The following is a 19,163-nucleotide window of genomic DNA, read 5'->3' on the forward strand; positions in this document are numbered from 1 at the left end:
TAAGACACTTGGACCCTGCTAACCTCAGACCTTTATTTGCCATCAGGTGCATGTAAATCTTTTCAATCTCTGGATGTATCCGATATTAATTCCACGTATAACCCCTTGTATACATTTGTTGAATTTATAGATGGATCCAGCTTCATTCCTCTCAGTGGATGTGTTCCACAGTTCACATTTTTCCCTCCCTTTTCCTCGTCCTTTTATTCATCATCAGTCAAATTGTCTTCCATTTGATTGAGAGCCTCTCAAATCCAATATTAAATATTGCAGCGCTGCCCGACCAAATCTCTGTAATTGGGAGTGCCGAGCGCCTGAGTCTCCCATTGCACATTTAAAACGAATACACTGTATTTTTTTTTTTTTTATCCGTCCGAAGGCATTGACGGTTTTACAGTTGATTGGGGGGAGGGGGCCGTCTGCGTCCAGCTTGGGCGGAGGTGAATGGTGGGGCACATCGTGATGAATTGATGATTAGCTCTGCATTGTAGCTTTGTAGCTCCCCCCCACACACACACACACTTATAGCTGGTTACTAATATTTATGGTGCCCGGCCCGTTTAATGGGGCCTGCCGCGTTCGGAGATTGATGGTCCGGCGATTGCCCCTCTGTTTAACCCGTGCAGGCGTAAAGCTGTCAAAGAAGAATATTGTAATCTGGAGGATGAGGACGAGGCCAGGTACGGTTCACAATCTTTTTCCGAGCGCTTGAGTCTATGCATCAGCCAGGATCATTTCACTCCTTCAAAACAAAACACTTCGGAATCAGTCTTCAAAAATGCTATGCAAAGAAAGCGGAGTCAAACCTAATTGTGTTTATACTCAATTTATTGTTACGTGTCTCAATAGTCAAGGGTTAGGGTTAAGGGATCATCACATGGCCTGGTGGTATCTCCAAAGTCTCCTGTCCTCTATCAAGTCAAGTCAAGTCAAGTTTATTTGTATAGCGCTTTTCACAATACAGATTGTATCAAAGCAGCTTCACAGTATTAAATTAAAATAATACAACAAAGTTTGTTTCAAGAGGAATTTATTGATTGATAAAATTAAATTAAATATCCCCAAAATATCCCCAACTGAGCAAGCCAAAGGCAACAGTGGCAAGGAACCGAAAAACTCCATCAAGTGACCTAATGGTGTCCTAAAACTCCATCAGGTGACCTAATGGAGAAAAAAACCTTGGGAGAACCCAGGCTCAGTCGGGGGCCAGTTCTCCTCTGGCATTTATGAGCTAGAGGCCGGATTGTAGTTTGAACTGTAGGATTATATGAATGCCTGGCTGAAGAGATGCGACTTTAATCTAGTTTTAAACTGGGAGAGCGAGTCTGAGCAACGAACAGTATCAGGAAGACTATTCCAGAGTTTTGGAGCCAAATGTGAAAATGCTCTCCCTCCTTTGGTGGTTCTGGATATCCTAGGTATGACCAAAAGCCTTGAATTTAGTGATCTTAAAGAGCGCGATGGATTATAGGGTGATAGAAGATCCGTTAAATAGACTGGAGCTAAGCCGTTTAGGGCTTTGTAAGTCAGTAGCAATATCTTATAATTAATACGGAGCTTTATAGGTAACCAATGTAGTGATGATAAAATCGGTGTTATATGATCATATTTTCTTGATCTCGTAAGAACTCTAGCGGTGGCATTTTGGACTAACTGTAGCTTGTTTATTGAGGATGCAGGACAACCAGCTAATAAAGCATTACAGTAATCCAGTCTCGAGGTCATGAATGCATGAACTAACTTTTCTGCATCAGAAACTGATAGCATATTACGTAGCTTAGCAATGTTTCTAAGGTGGAAAAAGGCTGTTTTTGTAACATATGAAATATGATTTTCAAAAGACAGGTTGCAATCGAGTATAACACCCAGGTCTTTTACTGTAGAGGATAAAGTAACAGGACATCCTATGATGTTAAAGTTGTATTGTGCGAGGTTTTGTGGGCGGTTTTTTGAACCGATAAGTATTACCTCTGTCTTGTCTGGATTTAATAAAAGAAAATTACGCGTCATCCAATCTTTTATATCTTTAACACACTCTGTCAATTTGGAAAATTTAGTGTTTTCATCCGGCCGTGATGAAATATATATTTGAGTGTCATCAGCATAACAATGGAAACTGATTCCATGTTTCCTTATAATATTTCCAAGTGGCATCATATATATGGAAAATAACAGAGGGCCTAATACAGATCCCTGCGGCACTCCATAGTTTACTGGTGTTATGATCGATTTTTCTCCATTTAAATAGACAAAATGGTAGCGGTCAGATAGGTATGATTTGAACCAGCTTAATGCTTGTCCTTGAACACCAGTATAATTTTGTAGTCGATCTAAGAGTAATGTATGATCTATAGTATCGAACGCTGCACTAAGATCAAGTAAAACTAGTATTGAGATACAGCCTTGGTCAGAAGCTAAAAGTAAATAATTTGTGATTTTAACGAGCGCAGTTTCAGTGCTATGATGCGGTCTGAATCCAGACTGAAACTTTTCATAGATATCAACTCGTATAACACATTAATAAATTCATTTGAAGTCGCTATTCAGTGTGATTTATCGCCTCCTACAGATCAGAACCAGAACCTTATCCACCTCAAACCTCGTAAGACATTCAATCACCACAAATGTATTTATTTGTTTTGTTTATTAATTGAAAACTCGTAATTCACCCCTTCAACTAAGAAAATTAGTCACCTGCTGTGAACAATCTTGTTATTATTCCTGTTATTAGGATTAATTTGCAGGATTACACTGTATACACTGTAAAACAAAAAGTTGCTGCCTTTAAATGAAGTACTGTACAATCAACTTGGATGTTTAAAGGAATAGTTCACATAAAAAATTATAATTCTGTCATCACTTACTCACCCTCAAGTTGTTTCAAACCTGTATGAATTTCTTTCTTCTGCGGAAAACAAAGGAAGATATGTATAAGAATGTCGGTAACCAGACAGTTGATGGACCCCATTGACTTCCATAGTAGGAAAGAAAATACTATATAAGTCAATGTCTAGCGACATTCTTGAAAATATATTATTTTGTGTTCAGCAGAAGAAAGAAATTCATACAGGTTTGAAGCCACTTGAGGGAGAGTAAGTGATGACAGCATTTAAATGTTTAAGTGAACTATTCCTTTAAGTCATTTCAACTTAAATTACATTAAACTGACTTCAGTTGAAATTAGTTGTCTCTGATGTCCTCTTCCGGAAAGAGACGCCTGAGTTTATCAGCTCCTTGAACATGCATCCATCCATCCATCCATCAAGCGTTTTTTTTTTTTTTTTTCAGGAGCTGATCGATCATCCTTATCTGACGGAATGGGATGTGTGATTGGCAGGAATTTTGCTCAGTGGTCCACACCAGTGTACTAGAGCTGACTGACAGCAAAACATTATTTCGGTCTGTGACCCACTAGGGGACTAATTCACACCCTTCAGCCATTCACCTTATTTATTTTCAATTTCTGGACTTAAATAGTGTGGCTATTGGAGAGTCCGGTATTCCCTGCTGTGAAACAACATCCTCTGCTGTGAGACCTCTCTGAAGACCGAGTGTTTGTGACTCGTTCGTGCTTGTTAGTTTGTGATTGCTGCTAGTGCGGTCCAAAGACTAAATAAACAGTTTGAGGCTCAGCTTGACCTCTTGACATTTTCTTTGTTCAGCATGTCGTCTTATCTTCTCATGTCTTCAGGCTGACAGCCATCGGACTCCTCTGTTGCTCTCCGTCTGTCTTTCTCTCTCCATCTCTTTCTGACAGACTTGTTTGTCTTTCTTTTTCAGGGCTAAGGAGTATGAGACATGCATGGAAGCCAAGTCCCAGAACCCCGACTCTCCTTACAAGGCTAAGTAAGCTCCCCGCTCCACTTTTAAGGATCGTATACCCAACCTGAGGTTTTCTCATGTCTTAATGCTGTCTTTTAAATCCAAGCTTTACAAATGATGCCAGCACTGGGCTTTCCTTTATCAAACCTTTATAGTTTTGTATAACTATGCAAAATTGATATACAAGCGGTGTTGTCAGGGATCTCCTCTTAAAGTCTATAATTCTTGCTGTTTTGCTCAGTGGGGTAGATTCAGGTTTTTGTTCAGGTTTCAAAATCAGATTTTGTTCTTTTGCACAATGATAGTAAAAACCCCAAATCAACCCAAGACATTCCAGCGGTCCCTGAAAAGGGAATAATATATCTTTAAAAATTAAAAACAATATGCTGAAAATTTCTAAAAGGACTATGGTTACGGTATAGCTAATATGATTTGATAAAACATGCAAGTCTTATTCAGTGTTGTCATTGTTAACTAAAAATGTTTTTCTTTAATTGAAATATAAAGCTGTGATGAAAATCTATATGAACCTGAAAATAAGAAATACAATTACTAAACTAAAATTAAACTAAATTAAATCTAATTTAAAATATTTTTTAAAAACCCAATAAAAGTGACAAAAGCAAAATTACTTAAACTAAAATTTAAATTTAAACTGAAAACATAAAAATTAAAGCTAATTCAAAATATATATATAAAAAACACTATATTATATAAATTATACTAAAAGAACACTGGTCATATTTCACACCAAAATCAAAAGAAATTGTATTTTGCATAAAGAATTATTATTTACAATTATTTATTTTACTATTTATCTTTCATGACCGTTCAGCACATTGGAAAGGTCTCTTTATTTTTTAATAGTGTAAAAAATATTTATAAAAGCAGGATACTTTAAAGCCAGTACAATAAATACCAAACAAATCTCTTGATATATACATTTTGCATAAATTAATATATATTTTTTCACATTACAGTCATTTTAATGTTTTATGTATTATAGTAAACTTATTGTATATTGTTTTTTAATGCTGAGTTGTTTTTACATTTAAATCAGAATATTTGAAAGACAGTACAACAAATAAGGAACCTACACTAACTACCTTAATTTAGAAATGCCTTACAATTTAAATATCTGTTTTCACAGCCAGTAATGAGAATTTGGGAGAAGAAATGTGGTTAATTATCATGAAAATAATGCAAAACTTAAATTTCACATTGTTATTATTATTATTATTGGAAATGTTATTACCCATACATGTTTAACAGGTTTGTTGACCTAATTAGCTTCAAATAAAAATGCCAATGGAAAGTATGACACCATGACATGAAAACAAATTGATGTATTTATGATTGTTTTGAGTATGTGCATGTGTTTGTTTTCTTCCAGGCTCCAGCGTCTGGTGAAGGACCTGGTAAAGCAACAGCAGGGGCAGGACAGTGGCCAATGGGCCAGTAACAAAGTGTCTGGCCTGGACAGAACCCTGGGAGAAATCTCCCGCATTCTGGAGAAACAGGTTTGTACATATCTCTTATTATCAATCTCCCTGGTGTGTTCTGATCGGGACATGCCCTCTAAAGTAATTTTACTGAAAAGACTCCAGAACTTTCTTAACTGAGCAAAGCTGGAGATACCAGTAATAATGACTGAATGGATGTATGATATCTGTTGTTTAAACTGCTTTTTATCTGTCCATCTTTACTACTGCACAGTCACACCAGGGTTCTTCTTGGAACTGTAAGCATCTGAGCAGTGTTTAGACCAGTCTATGTCAGGGGCTTGGGGGCTTTATTGTCTGAAGTCTAGTGTGTGTGTGTGTGTGTGTGTGTGTGTGTGTGTGTGTTAGTGAAGGAAGGGATTTGACTTGAAGATAAGCCTCTAGGCTGCTCTCAACACCGACTCCACTGAACCGCCGGCTTTGGCTGCAGTCCTCCCCGTCTCGCAGTCTATGCAGAGTATCGCTTTCCATCCCCAACTCTCTGCCCTCGGTTATTTGCTAATGAGGGCCAGGTTAGGTGCTTGTTTTCATTGCCGCAGATGTTATTAATTGGCGGAGATCCCCGTTTGTCAAACAGGCGAACATGTTTCAGAGCGTTTGGCTTGCTACTGTTGTGCATTGTGGCTTTTGAACAAAAATATGTTCGTTTTTCAAAAGTAAAAATAATCCAAATGACTTGAGGTAACAAAAGCAGGGAAGCTTTTGAAGATGTATTTTAGCAATCGCTTGAGTTTTTTTCGAAATGCTAGCTTGGCATGTCACCACCCACCATGAAAGAGCTCTATTAATATCTCACAATTCAGTATGAGCTGTGAGATTAAATCCATCAATTGTAGATTAAAAGAGCAGTTCACTTTTGATGTTTTTGATAACCTTTTTAAAGATGCTTGATGGAGCTGTTCTGAAGTGGTGATATTATGTGATATTAGCAATGATTGTTTACATTTACTCTTGTAAACCATTGCGTAATATTATCTCATAGTTAGTAAAGTGTCTGAATTTAGTTTTTGTCTCTGACAAAACTAATTTTCCAAAGCAGCTAGTTTGGGGGTTGCCTAAACCAATAGTTGACTAATCAGTTTTAACTCAAACCCCTGTATAATTAGACTGGTTTCAGGTTCACCTGACCCCACTTGAACCTTAGGGACTGTTTACATAAGATGCATTTTTGCATTTAAAATGGCTTAACGTATCTCAATGGAATGAAACAATGCAGGAGACTCAAGGTGTGTTTATAAAAGTTGGATACTCAAAAAAATGCAGTGTTTGCGTGTAATGGGACTCTCAGAAAAGCTGTTAAAGATGTTTTTCACCACAGGCTAGAACTATAACAGTAAATTTGGATAATTATATGAGAATAGGAAAGTCCACACCACAACTATAACGATAACGCCACAGAGAAAACATTGACAGCCAATCAGAACTTTAAAGAACTTAAGCATTTAAAGCAGCAGACTATATAACTGCAGTGTGCTTTTATAATAAACAGAACATTATTGTGTTGGTGCTGACACATATAAATGTATCGTTATAGTTATCTTTATAATTATTGTTCTTGGTGTGAATGGGCCTTAAGGGTTATTCTGAATAAACACTAATAAAATAAAATTTGATTAATCAGCTAGTATGTTGGTCAACTATTGTGACCCATCTCTAGTGTACTATATATCTCTAGATCAATAAAGGGGAAATGGATTGGTGACACGTCACATTTTGGTAATGAAAAAGGATGTTTACGGTTTCTGTAATACACTCATCAAATGAAGGTATGTGTGGTTTGGTGGGGGTGTGTTTGTGGGTGGATGCATGGTGCATTGATGGTGTCCTGTATTGACCAGTGGGAGGAGATTTGGGTTGTTAATGGTCTTTCAGGAGGGAGAGGAAAAATGTAAGAGACTGAAGAGGGTGGTAAAACTGAGCTAATGGGCAAGGAGGAGGGCCGAGGGAGGAGAGGAAAGCATAAGCTGCTAGAGAGGAGTGAAAGGGATGTAATAATCAGCCATGAACCCAACATTTCTAATTATTGTCTAATTTGGTTTCACATTCAGAATCGGTTAACTCAAAAGTGACTGTTTTGGACTTAAAATAGAGTTCATTACAATACAGATGTTATAGCATCACATTGACCAGTGAAGCCAATAGACATTGTTGAAATAACCCAGCACTATTCTTTTAAAATCCAGTTTTTACACAATATATAGCAAGGCAGGTCTGAAGTAACTTAACACTGTTAATATAACCAACATGCTCCACATTCCCTTCAACAGATTTTCTCAGATCAGACCTTGTCATCTCATTACCCTCTCCAGGCCCTGTTCTTCTTAGAAATATCTCTGAATGACAGCTTCTATCAAGAACATGAGTACATTTCTTGTGTACTGTCCCCAAGGCCTCCTACACAAACTCTTTCTGGAGTTTTCCACAGAGACCTTGCTTTAAAGAACTCACGCCGTTTTTGTTTTTGCAAGTTGCTGGTACGGTGAAGTGCTTGTGGAAATGTCAGCTCCTCAGGCTCTTTCTTGTAGCCTTTTGGGAATAAGACTCTCTTAAGAGTACAGTATCTGGACTTCATTTAGACTGTCAGTCAAATCTGTGGATTCCTCTAGCCTCGTTCCTGCAATGTCCAGCAAAACTAAGCAAGTCTGTGAACCCTGGTTGTCGAGGCAGTTCCGCCTCTAATCCCAGGACAAAGTCAAATAAATACCCTTCATTGGGAGTCTGCGTACACCCCTTCCCCCTCAGCATCACCTCAAGTCAAGAACGTTTAGATTATTTGACCTAACAAGCATCTCTCATGTCACTGACTCACCTACAGATTTGTTTTTTTTCTCATACCCATATCTGATTCAGTCTCCACTTTCTCCACTAATTCCTCGAACAACACCAGACTCTCCGCACCCCTTCTAGCCCCTCAAGCAGTGCAGCCTCCCCCACTCCACTTTCCTCGTGCTGACTTTGCTCGGGCACAGTCTCCGACCTTTGCCCGCCTCTCCCTCTGAGCCCTCTAATGGTTTATTTTGTGTCAAACCAGGTTTCAGTTTGTCTCCCGGAGAACTGGGTGATCGAAGAGCCTTTTTTCCCTTCTTGTCATTCAGGAATATTCAGGGGAGTTTCTTGTTCCTCTGATCTGCGCTCTCTTACCTTAGCAGAATGAGCTCACATATTTACATTCTGCCAGGGAGTGTTTGTCACTGCTTTCAAATAAAGACCAGGCCGAGATCAACTGCCTTTATGACACTTGAGGGACTGTCAGGAACATTCTGGGCCTGCTGGGCCAGCCAGTATTTACATTTTCATTTGCCAGCTGTCAGAGGTTGGCTCCCCTTGGTGGCCAACTGGTGGCTAGCTATACCTGATCAAGAGGCCCAAGTCTGTGGAAGGGGCCCTTCCAACACTGTACTTGCTCTCAATCCATCTTTGATGACTTGGAGAAAGGGTCCTGTGAATGAAGCTTCAGTTGAGAATAAAGAAGAACATTAGTGATTGACTGTGTCAGTGTTGCTTGAACGTTGTTTAACAAGAGGTTTAGTCTGATTTCAGATCTACTAGGTGGCCAATCTTTTTATCTCTTGCCATACATTTGGCTAATTGCTGAATTGTCTATAGCAGAGGTTCCCCACCCTGGTCCCGGAGTTCAGATGTCTCCCTAATCAAATAGAACTGATTCAACTCAACAGCTCATTAGAAGAAAATCCAAGATAAGAAATGGGTGTGTAAGATATGGATGATGTCTAAAATGTGCATTGTGTGGAGGTTCTCTGAGATCAGGGTTGGGAACCACTGGTCTATAACCTTAATTTATGAAGGTTTTTTAATCATTGGTTTGTTTTTGAGGTTGTAGTTTGTTGGTTTTAGGATCATTGAAATGCATGAAAAGAACCACATTTTTCAACAAGCCTCTTCATAAAGATGTGTGAGGTGATTGGGTGTTGCCTGTCTACTGCTGAGGGACAGGTCGAGCTTTAGGATTTAGCTAGCCAGTTTAAAAAAACATGGACATAGTTTTTGCATTCCTTCACCATGTGCTGTCAGTAAGGTAATTTTCAAACCCTAATTGCCTAGTAATTCTTTTGTTCCACTTGGCTGTTACTTGTGACTGTAAGAGAGTAGAGGATTCATGTTTCCCCTCAGGTGCATGTTTGAAGGAGCACGAAGACAGCTATTAGAAGAGTCAGAAATCCGTAGTGGAAAGAATTGCCCTTGGGTGGCTAATTTTTGGATATCAGCTTGATATTTGAACTAATAATGATGTGTAGCTTTTCCATATTCTCGGTCAGAAGTTAAAAGAATCACACCATGAGTGAACTTGGCAGTTTGTATTCTCCAGTGTTAAAGGTTTATGATTCTGGCATGCATCTGTTTTCTTGCTAATTTTGGGTTACGTAGCATGTACTGTGATTCCAGTTTGTAACTGACATACACAGGCGTTTCTTTAAAAATTCCCAAGGTTCCTTTTGATTATACTCTCTTGTTTCCAGTGAACAGTTGGTTTCTATTGTTATCCTAAAACTGAACACTTCCTCCCTAAATGTTTCTTGCTTGCAAAGGAGCATGATTATCAGGAACAAATTATCTTCCAGTGTGTACTTAAATGTGTGCTGTTAAAACTTAAACTGTAAAGACTAACTTATTGCTTTACTGTCTACAGTACTCTTGATGGTGTTTACAGCTCTCTTCCTTTCTTGTAATGTCAGCACAGGCCTCTTCACTAAATAGGAACTGTTTATGCTTCTTTGTGTATTTCCATACTACTTCTTGAGAACAAAACACAGAGGTGTACCCTGTCTGCATGCCAGCCCTCAAATTCATTCTGAGATCTGTCCCTGTAACCAGAGGGGGCATGTTTACATCACTGCGCCACTTGCCAAAAGATGGATGGGCCTAAGACGGAACCTTGGTGAACCCCTCCGTCAATGAACGCCCCAGCCAGTTGTTCTCCATCTGTTGCAAGAAGGGGGATGCAGCATTTTAGGAGCACTCCCCTCCCCCTGACTTTTCATGTTGGCTAATTAGAGTGGTTTGTAGGAGGTTAACACACAGACACATCCAGCCCTCCCTCCCACTTAACGTGCACCCCACACCCGTACCCTTGTCCTGGCCAACCAGCGGGAAGTGCTGCTCCCTGGGCCCTTTGATTAGCCTTGCCTAAAATGGCCACTCTTGTTAGAAATTGGATAAGATTGCTGAAGCCGTATAATTTAGATTTACTCTGCCCCCTCCCTCCTCTCTAACCATCTGATCTGTCTTCAGGTCTTCTGTTTGAATTCCCTATTAGAAAAACAGGCTACCATCCTATTATAGTATCACTAGAGTATTTGTTGAAGAAGGGTGTTACACTAGGCAAATCCAACAGCAGTCTCACAAGTGGTGTTTTTTTTATTCATTAAGCACTTTGAATATTTAAGAACCAAGCAGGATGCACACAAAAAAAAAATCTTTTTTTCTTTTCTTTTTTCTGTATTGTTTGTAGTGGCATTGAAATGTTTAGGTTGCCAGAAAATTGCACGAGTGAAACACAGTCCCTCCTTAGTTATGTTAAGATACAAATGGTATGTTAACACATTATTCCTGCTGTTGTAGAGGCATGCTGGTTGCAAATAAATAAACCTTTGGGTTTCTCTTCTGACTTGGCCTGCTGAAAAGACATATCAATGCCAGATGACTTTATTGAGAATGGGAAGTCCCTGGCAGTGTGTTAAAGTTGCATTTTTAGTTACAATGTGAAGAAGTTCACAACAGCATATATCCTGTATAAGATTTACTTTAATATTGCTGGACATGCTTTTCAATTTACACTAGGGTCAGTCTAATAAAACATCAGACCTATGTTTTATTTTGCCCAGATCCAGCAGAAATTGAAAGGCGTTAATGTATAGCTTGAAATTAGATTTTTCTGAGGGACATTTTTCCTCCACCTGTTATTGTCGCTTGTTTCCGGGAGTGCAAAGTACTCCACTATTTGTACTTCATTATTCTACTTAAATAAAATACAAATTATTCAAAATATTATTTGATTACTATTGAAACTCAATACATGCACTTTTACTCAAATTCAGTTCAGAAGCAAAAAATATCCTTTTTCCACCCCTCATCATTTTGTTTTGAAGTTTAAAGTACTTTTTTGCAGATTATCATGAGCTGCATCTCTGCGGTCAAATTCAAAATGTAATAAGGTTAGCGTTTTTACTCAACTTTAGTTTTTACTCAACTATAGTTTTGAGTATGTCAAGAGTCAAAATACCAAGCCTAGTTACTTAAGTATAAATAAACCTAATTATATTTCTCAGTACTTCTTTACAACTCAGTCTGTTGCACAAACAATGAAAGCTTTCTCCTTACTTTCTATATTGTATTAATTAGAGCCCTTGCTAAGCATGCATGTCATTAAACTCTTTGTATCTCTATAATCTGATCATCTCATCTTCAATCACTTTCCTGAACTCCTCCAGATTCCAGTTACTTTGCTCAGCGTGGGGATCTGTCAGTAAGCCAGACAGGGCAAGGTTGAGACACATCTCTCTGGACTGAGTTCCACACGCCATCACAGTTCAGGCCCCAGCTAACCCTTCCAAATGCCTCCTAAATAGGCCACCATGAGCGGCCAACCCTCCAGCCTTTGGTCGGTTTGACATGGCTTTGCACAAACCCACTCTATTTACTGTTGCGACCTAGGTTCATCGTCACGATATAGGCAACGAGGCACCGCATCCGTCTTCACAGAGCTGTCAGTGAGCTTTTCTTAATCCCAGCCGCTGTTTGAGCGCGTTCCACCTTTCGTGTACCTGACAACAAGCTTGTTCCAATCTCTTAACCCTGGCAAGGGTTCAACCTTCGTTTTGCCACCGGATCTCCAGGAATGACTCTTTGGCGGCACCTGTGATTGACAGGAGAGGAGCTTATATGTAATTTTGCAAAGCGCTTCCTCTGTTTGCTGCTCAATATGTTCAGGCTTGTTGGCAGCCCCCACCATCCCCTGTACAAAAACATTTCGAAGTGCCTGTCTTTGAGTGCTGTCACATAGCGTACGAGAATCTGACCTCATTATATGAAGTAGGTGCAATGTTCTCTCTTCTCCTCTTCTTTGCTCTCCAATCCTGCAAGTAAATGACTCAACTGCTATCAATTTCAAATTCAAAGTTGTTGATTTATGTGTTGTTTTGTGGCAACATTGGGGTCGAACTCATTGGCAACCTCTGAGGTACTTACTTCCTTTACTCAAAGTAAGGGAGCTGGGGAATTTTGACTCTAAACCGTATGACTCATTTAAAGGGGTTCCACTTTGAACTTTAAAGAATTTTATGATGCGAGTAAAAATGTCCCTTCTGTAAACAGTTTGATTTGAGAAGCACGTCAGTTAAATGACTGTTTTATGTCTCTTCTTTCTCAAAGACGCTCATTCGCTCCGTATGAGTTTCAGGCACAGTTTGGTTGACCCCCTCTTTAAAGTTTTACGGCTAGTATCTATGATAACCAACGACTGAAGGTTGCGTTTGAACCTTCCCTATCCTTAAAATTTAAAAACCCTCAAATTACTTTGAATTCATACCGGTCAATTACGTGACACCATTTTTTTGGCCTATATGTATATAAAAATAAAACTTTTTTTTACAGCGAGTAGTTTTGTTGTTGTTGTTTTTACAAATCAAAGTCATATGGTGTGACCAACATGCTGAAAAAACAAACAAAAAAAACAGGAATCATAGACGGGACCCCCGTAGACCCTCATGACTGTACATTTTTGTGACAAGACAAGGTTAATTCAGGTTTTGAAATGTCATGTGGTGCAACTGTCCAAAAATTTAATGATATTAGTTAATTAATAATTTGTAAAATAATTTAACTTTTTACTTTGAAGAATCTGTTAAAACATTTATTTGAAAATAATAACTAACGTGTACAATCACACACATATGCTCACAAGGAAAATATTACATTTTACTTTATGGATACACCACATGACATCTAATTGAAACATTTGTTGAAATCGGCCTAAACGTTTTTCAAACAGGAATGCAAAGGGTACATTTCTAAGAACTTTCAAACATTTATTTTAAAAGATTTGTTGTGTCATCGACACCGTAGACTCGTGACGTAAAATGTTTCTTGTCCAGTCTAAATTGTGACTCATTCTGTGTATTCCCTAAGCTCTTCTTTGTCAAACCAGACCACCCCTGCTTTGTGTGCAGATATGTACGTTTGTTGTCCTGCGTTGGTTTTTGGTTGCTGTTGGGGGGTTGGGAGGGGTTGTGCACTTTTGAGATTTAGCAGGAATTCTTTGGGGATCACTTTGTTTCAAATTTCACTCCAGCTCCCCTTTAGAAAGCAGGAGGTGGGCAACGAGAGGATGCCTCCAATGCAAAAACAATGTGATACTTGAGTCTGCTCGCCTCTCCATGTTTGTGACTGTTTCTCTCTGTCTCTCTCTCTCTCTCTCTCCCCTCCATCTCTCTTTTTCAGAATAATGCAGATCAGGTAGCGTTTCAGGTAGGAGGGGGTTTGACTGCCCTGGAACAGATCCTACAGGTTGTCACTGCGGCCTCCAGTCCCACTGCGGTCCCCCGTATTCCTCTCAAGTGAGTACTGACTTGAATCTGCACAGGCTCACCTTCACATAGTGTCACTTTTTTCTATCGGGATGTTTTTAAATGTTTATAATGATGTGGCATCTTAAAAATCATAGTGTTTAACTGTTGTGACATATCTGAGTGAAATGGCTTCTCGAACAAGAAATAATTTAATGTGGGACTTGATTTTGTCCATTGGAAATTGATTGGATGTTTGTGGTTTGCTATTGGTGGATCTCATGTGAGTGACAGGTTGCCCCGCCCTCACGCCTGTAAACACATCATCAGAGAAGAGAAGTTGCTGTAAAAGGGAGGGGAAATCATTTTGATTAAAGATTATAAGGGCACATGAATGAAAAAAATAACAACGCTGATGTGCATGGATAAATCTTTTATAATAAATAGTGCATTGATGGTGACTTTAAATTCTTCATTTGCTGGCATTTTTTAGCAATTACTGATATTTGAATTATTGATTTATTATAGAAATCATATTTTGGGCCTTTTTACCACCTTTTTTACCTTTCATCGATGGTAATAGTCAGAGAATCGCAGGAAATTATGATGACTGGCAGGATTGGATCAGGAAACTATTAGGCCTCAACTCTGACTTGTTAAATCATTTTTCTTGAATGAACATTTTCTCAAACACAAAATACTTCTTTTTTTTTTCTTTTTTCTTTTTTTCTTGCTTACAAATATTTTGTCATTTTCTGATCATGATTTGTGGCCTCCTTCCAATCCCACAAAGTGACTCCAGCTCAGCTGTGAAGTCATTTCCCTTCTTTCCAGTGCTCTGTCAGATAACATCTCCAAAATGTTAAATACCCTTTGACTAGTAACCAAAAGTCCAAATCATAGTCTCTGCTGCACCAATTCAACTGATATAAATACTAGTGTAGAACATTGCATAGAAACCGTGTCTATTCCTCGTTTAGTGAGATCAAATAATAAATCTAATGCAGGATCTAGGAAAAATCTAATTGTTATTAAAACAGAAAATGTTGCTATTAGTAAACAAAAACTATTTCTAAAGCTAGGTCTTCTAAACATTAGATCACTCACACCTAAGGCAGTTATTGTAAATGAAATAGTCACAGATAATAGCTTCGATGTACTTTGCCTTACTGAAACCTGGCTTAAACCAAATGATTATTTCGGTATTAATGAGTCTACTCCTCCTGGATACTGTTATAAGCATGAGCCCCGTCTGATTGGCCGTGGCGGAGGTGTTGCAACCATTTATAAAGATATTCTAAATGTTACTCAGAAAACGGGTTATAAGTTTATTTCATTTGAAGTACTTGTACTAAATGTTACGCTCTTAGATGTTAGAAAAACATCCCTATTATCTCTAGCCTTGGCTACCGTATATAGACCGCCAGGGCCTTACGCTGATTTCCTAAAAGAGTTTGCAGATTTTCTCTCAGACCTATTAGTCAATGTCGATAAAGCATTAATTGTTGGAGATTTTAACATACACGTAGATAATCCAAATGATGCGTTAGGAGCTGCGTTTACAGATTTATTAAATTCATTTGGGGTCAAGCAAAACGTCACCGGACCAACTCATCGTCTTAATCATACACTCGATTTAATTATATCACACGGAACCGATCCAACCGATATAGATATCATTCCACAAAGTGATGAAGTCACTGATCACTACATGGTAACTTGCATATTACGTACTGCTGTAATATGTCATGCGGCGTCGCGTTATCAACCAGGCAGAACAATCCTCCCATCCACCATAGATAATTTCTCAAATTGCTTATCTAATCTGTCTCAGCTGCTGCCTGAACCCAAACAAACAGATGAACTAGAAGAACTAACTAGCACTATGAGCACCATTCTCTCTAGAACATTGGATGTGGTTGCACCTATTAAATTAAAAAAGGTCAGAGAGAAAAATAAAGCACCATGGTATAACAATACTACGCATGTTTTAAAGAGAGAAACCCGTATTTTAGAGCGTAAATGGAAACAAACTAATTTAGAGGTCTTTAGAATCGCGTGGAAAGACAGTATGTCACGTTATAAAAAGGCCCTAAAAGCGGCCAGGGCTGAGCACCTCCGCAAACTAATAGAAAACAACCAAAACAATCCAAGGTTTCTATTTAACACCGTGGCTAGACTAACAAATAAACAGACGTCACCCGAACAAAATATCCCGTTACAGTTCAGTAGTAATGATTTCATGAACTTCTTCACTGAGAAAATAGAAAGCATCAGAACCACAATTATAAACGTTCAATCTTCAATCGCGCCTTACAATTCAGCTTCAATTATCACCCCGAAAGAACAATTACAGTGCTTTACAACTATAGAACAAAAAGAGTTAAATAAACTTATCACTTCATCTAAAACAACAACATGTTTATTAGATCCTATACCAACTAAACTACTGAAAGAAGTGTTATCTGTAGTGGAAGAGCCTCTCCTCAATATTATTAACTCGTCTTTATCTTTAGGTCATGTTCCAAGAACATTTAAACTGGCAGTTATAAAACCTCTCATTAAGAAACCACAATTAGATCATAATAATCTAGCAAATTATAGACCCATTTCAAATCTTCCATTTATGTCTAAAATATTAGAAAAAGTGGTGTCCGCTCAACTGGGCTCTTTCTTGCAACAAAATGATATCTATGAAAAGTTTCAGTCTGGATTCAGACCGCATCATAGCACTGAAACTGCGCTCGTTAAAATCACAAATGATTTACTTTTAGCTTCTGACCAAGGCTGTATCTCAATACTAGTTTTACTTGATCTTAGTGCTGCGTTCGATACTATAGATCACACAATACTCTTAGATCGACTACAAAATTATACTGGTGTTCAAGGACAAGCACTAAGCTGGTTCAAATCATACCTATCTGACCGCTACCATTTTGTCTATTTAAATGGAGAAAAATCGATCATAACTCCAGTAAACTATGGAGTGCCGCAGGGATCTGTATTAGGCCCTCTGTTATTTTCAATATATATGATGCCACTTGGAAATATTATAAGGAAACATGGAATTAGTTTCCATTGTTATGCTGATGACACTCAAATATATATTTCATCACGGCCGGATGAAAACGCTACATTTTCCAAATTGACAGAGTGTGTTAAAGATATAAAAGATTGGATGACACGTAATTTTCTTTTATTAAATCCAGACAAGACAGAGGTAATACTTATCGGTTCAAAAAACCGCCCACAAAACCTCGCACAATACAACTTTAACATCATAGGATGTCCTGTTACTTTATCCTCTACAGTAAAAGACCTGGGTGTTATACTCGATTGCAACCTGTCTTTTGAAAATCATATTTCTTATGTTACAAAAACAGCCTTTTTCCACCTTAGAAACATTGCTAAGCTACGTAATATGCTATCAGTTTCTGATGCAGAAAAGTTAGTTCATGCATTCATGACCTCGAGACTGGATTACTGTAATGCTTTATTAGCTGGTTGTCCTGCATCCTCAATAAACAAGCTACAGTTAGTCCAAAATGCCGCCGCTAGAGTTCTTACGAGATCAAGAAAATATGATCATATAACACCGATTTTATCATCACTGCATTGGTTACCTATAAAGTTCCGTATTAATTACAAGGTATTGCTACTGACTTATAAAGCCCTAAACGGCTTAGCTCCAGTCTATTTAACGGATCTTCTATCGCCCTATAATCCATCGCGCTCTTTGAGATCACTAAATTCAAGGCTTTTGGTCATACCTAGGATATCCAGAACCACCAAGGGAGGGAGAGCATTTTCACATTTGGCTCCAAAACTCTGGAATAGTCTTCCTGATACTGTTCGTTGCTCAGACTCGCTCTCCCAGTTTAAAACTAGATTAAAGTCGCATCTCTTCAGCCAGGCATTCATATAATCCTACAGTTCAAACTACAATCCGGCCTCTATCCAATGCCAGAGGAGAACTGGCCCCCGACTGAGCCTGGGTTCTCCCAAGGTTTTTTTTCTCCATTAAGGCACCTGATGGAGTTTTAGGACACCATTAGGTCACTTGATGGAGTTTTTCGGTTCCTTGCCACTGTTGCCTTTGGCTTGCTCAGTTGGGGATATTTTGGGGATATCTAATTTAATTTTATCAATCAATAAATTCCTCTTGAAACAAACTTTGTTGTATTATTTTAATTTAATACTGTGAAGCTGCTTTGATGCAATCTGTATTGTGAAAAGCGCTATACAAATAAACTTGACTTGACTTGACTTGACTCTGCATCACAATAAATTTATAATGAATAAGAATGTTCCTTGTTTAGAAAATAAAAAGCATCGCTTCTGAATCATCCATTTCGCAGTCTTCCCTCAGCCCCTCGCTGGTATACAGAAAGCACATTTGTCCTATCCGTCACTTGGAAATGGGAATGGGGTTTGAATAGTGGGTCTGGAACTAGTGGCGTTGGCCAGTAGATAACCTCAGAGAGCGGCTGTTTTCACTAGAGAGAGCTCCTAATGGACTTCAATAGCCTCTTTGCCTTCCTCATTAGCATTTGCTGTTTTCCAAATCTTCCTTAATGGAGAAATGCTACTTATATTTATAATGCTTTTACAGGCCATCTAGTGTTTATTGATTTTTCTCTCTCATACTCTCACTCTGGTTCTCTGCGTCTCCTTGTCGTTCAGTCATTAATTCCAGAAAATTTCAAGTGGGCTATAATATTATAATGAATTTTTATGAACTTCAGTTTTTGAAGAGGTTGAAACTGCATTGTATTTGATTATAGGGTTCGTTCACCAAAAATAAAATCCAGTCATTATTTACATGCTGCTAATGTCATTTCAAACCCAAATTTCTTTTTTCCAGAGAACACAAAATTAGACATTTTTAATAACAAACTGGTCGCTCTGTTCCAAGCATTTACAGTGAATGGGGACTGGAGGTTTCATGCTTACAAAATGACAAAAACATAATAAAACTATTTGACTATAAACTATATTTCAAAAAGCTATGTTAGCGTATGTGGTCTACATCTATGATACTTTTATTGTTGATTTGCATCCTTTTGGAAGTTTGAAAGCTCCTTTCTACATTCATTGTACTGTAATTGCTTGGAAAAGACTAAGCAGGATGTTTTTTAAGATTGTGGTACTTTTGTGATCTGTGGAAGAAAGAAACTCATGGAACAACATGAGGGTGAGTAAATGATGACAGAATTTTTATATTTTGTGAACTGCTACTTTAGTGTGTGTGTGTGTGTGTGTGTGTGTGTGTGTGTGTGTGTGTGTGTGTGTGTGTGTGTGTGTGTGTGTGTGTGTG

The 19,163-nt window shown here is 38.3% G+C and overlaps 1 protein-coding gene across 4 annotated transcripts in view; it reads left to right on the forward strand.

Moving 5' to 3' along the window:
- Positions 1-19,163, forward strand: part of scaper (S-phase cyclin A-associated protein in the ER) — a 108,379-nt gene that overhangs the window by 44,890 nt on the left and 44,326 nt on the right. For all 4 annotated transcript variants that reach the window (XM_082159011.1, XM_082159009.1, XM_082159012.1 and 1 more), the window contains 3 exons: positions 3,781-3,846; positions 5,216-5,342; positions 13,782-13,897. In XM_082159011.1, coding sequence (XP_082015137.1) covers positions 3,781-3,846; positions 5,216-5,342; positions 13,782-13,897 — 309 coding nt within the window. The remainder of the gene's footprint in view (positions 1-3,780; positions 3,847-5,215; positions 5,343-13,781; positions 13,898-19,163) is intronic.

The sequence above is a fragment of the Leuciscus leuciscus genome (assembly GCF_965113295.1).
Source record: "Leuciscus leuciscus genome assembly, chromosome: 25".
Lineage (NCBI taxonomy): Eukaryota > Metazoa > Chordata > Actinopteri > Cypriniformes > Leuciscidae > Leuciscus > Leuciscus leuciscus.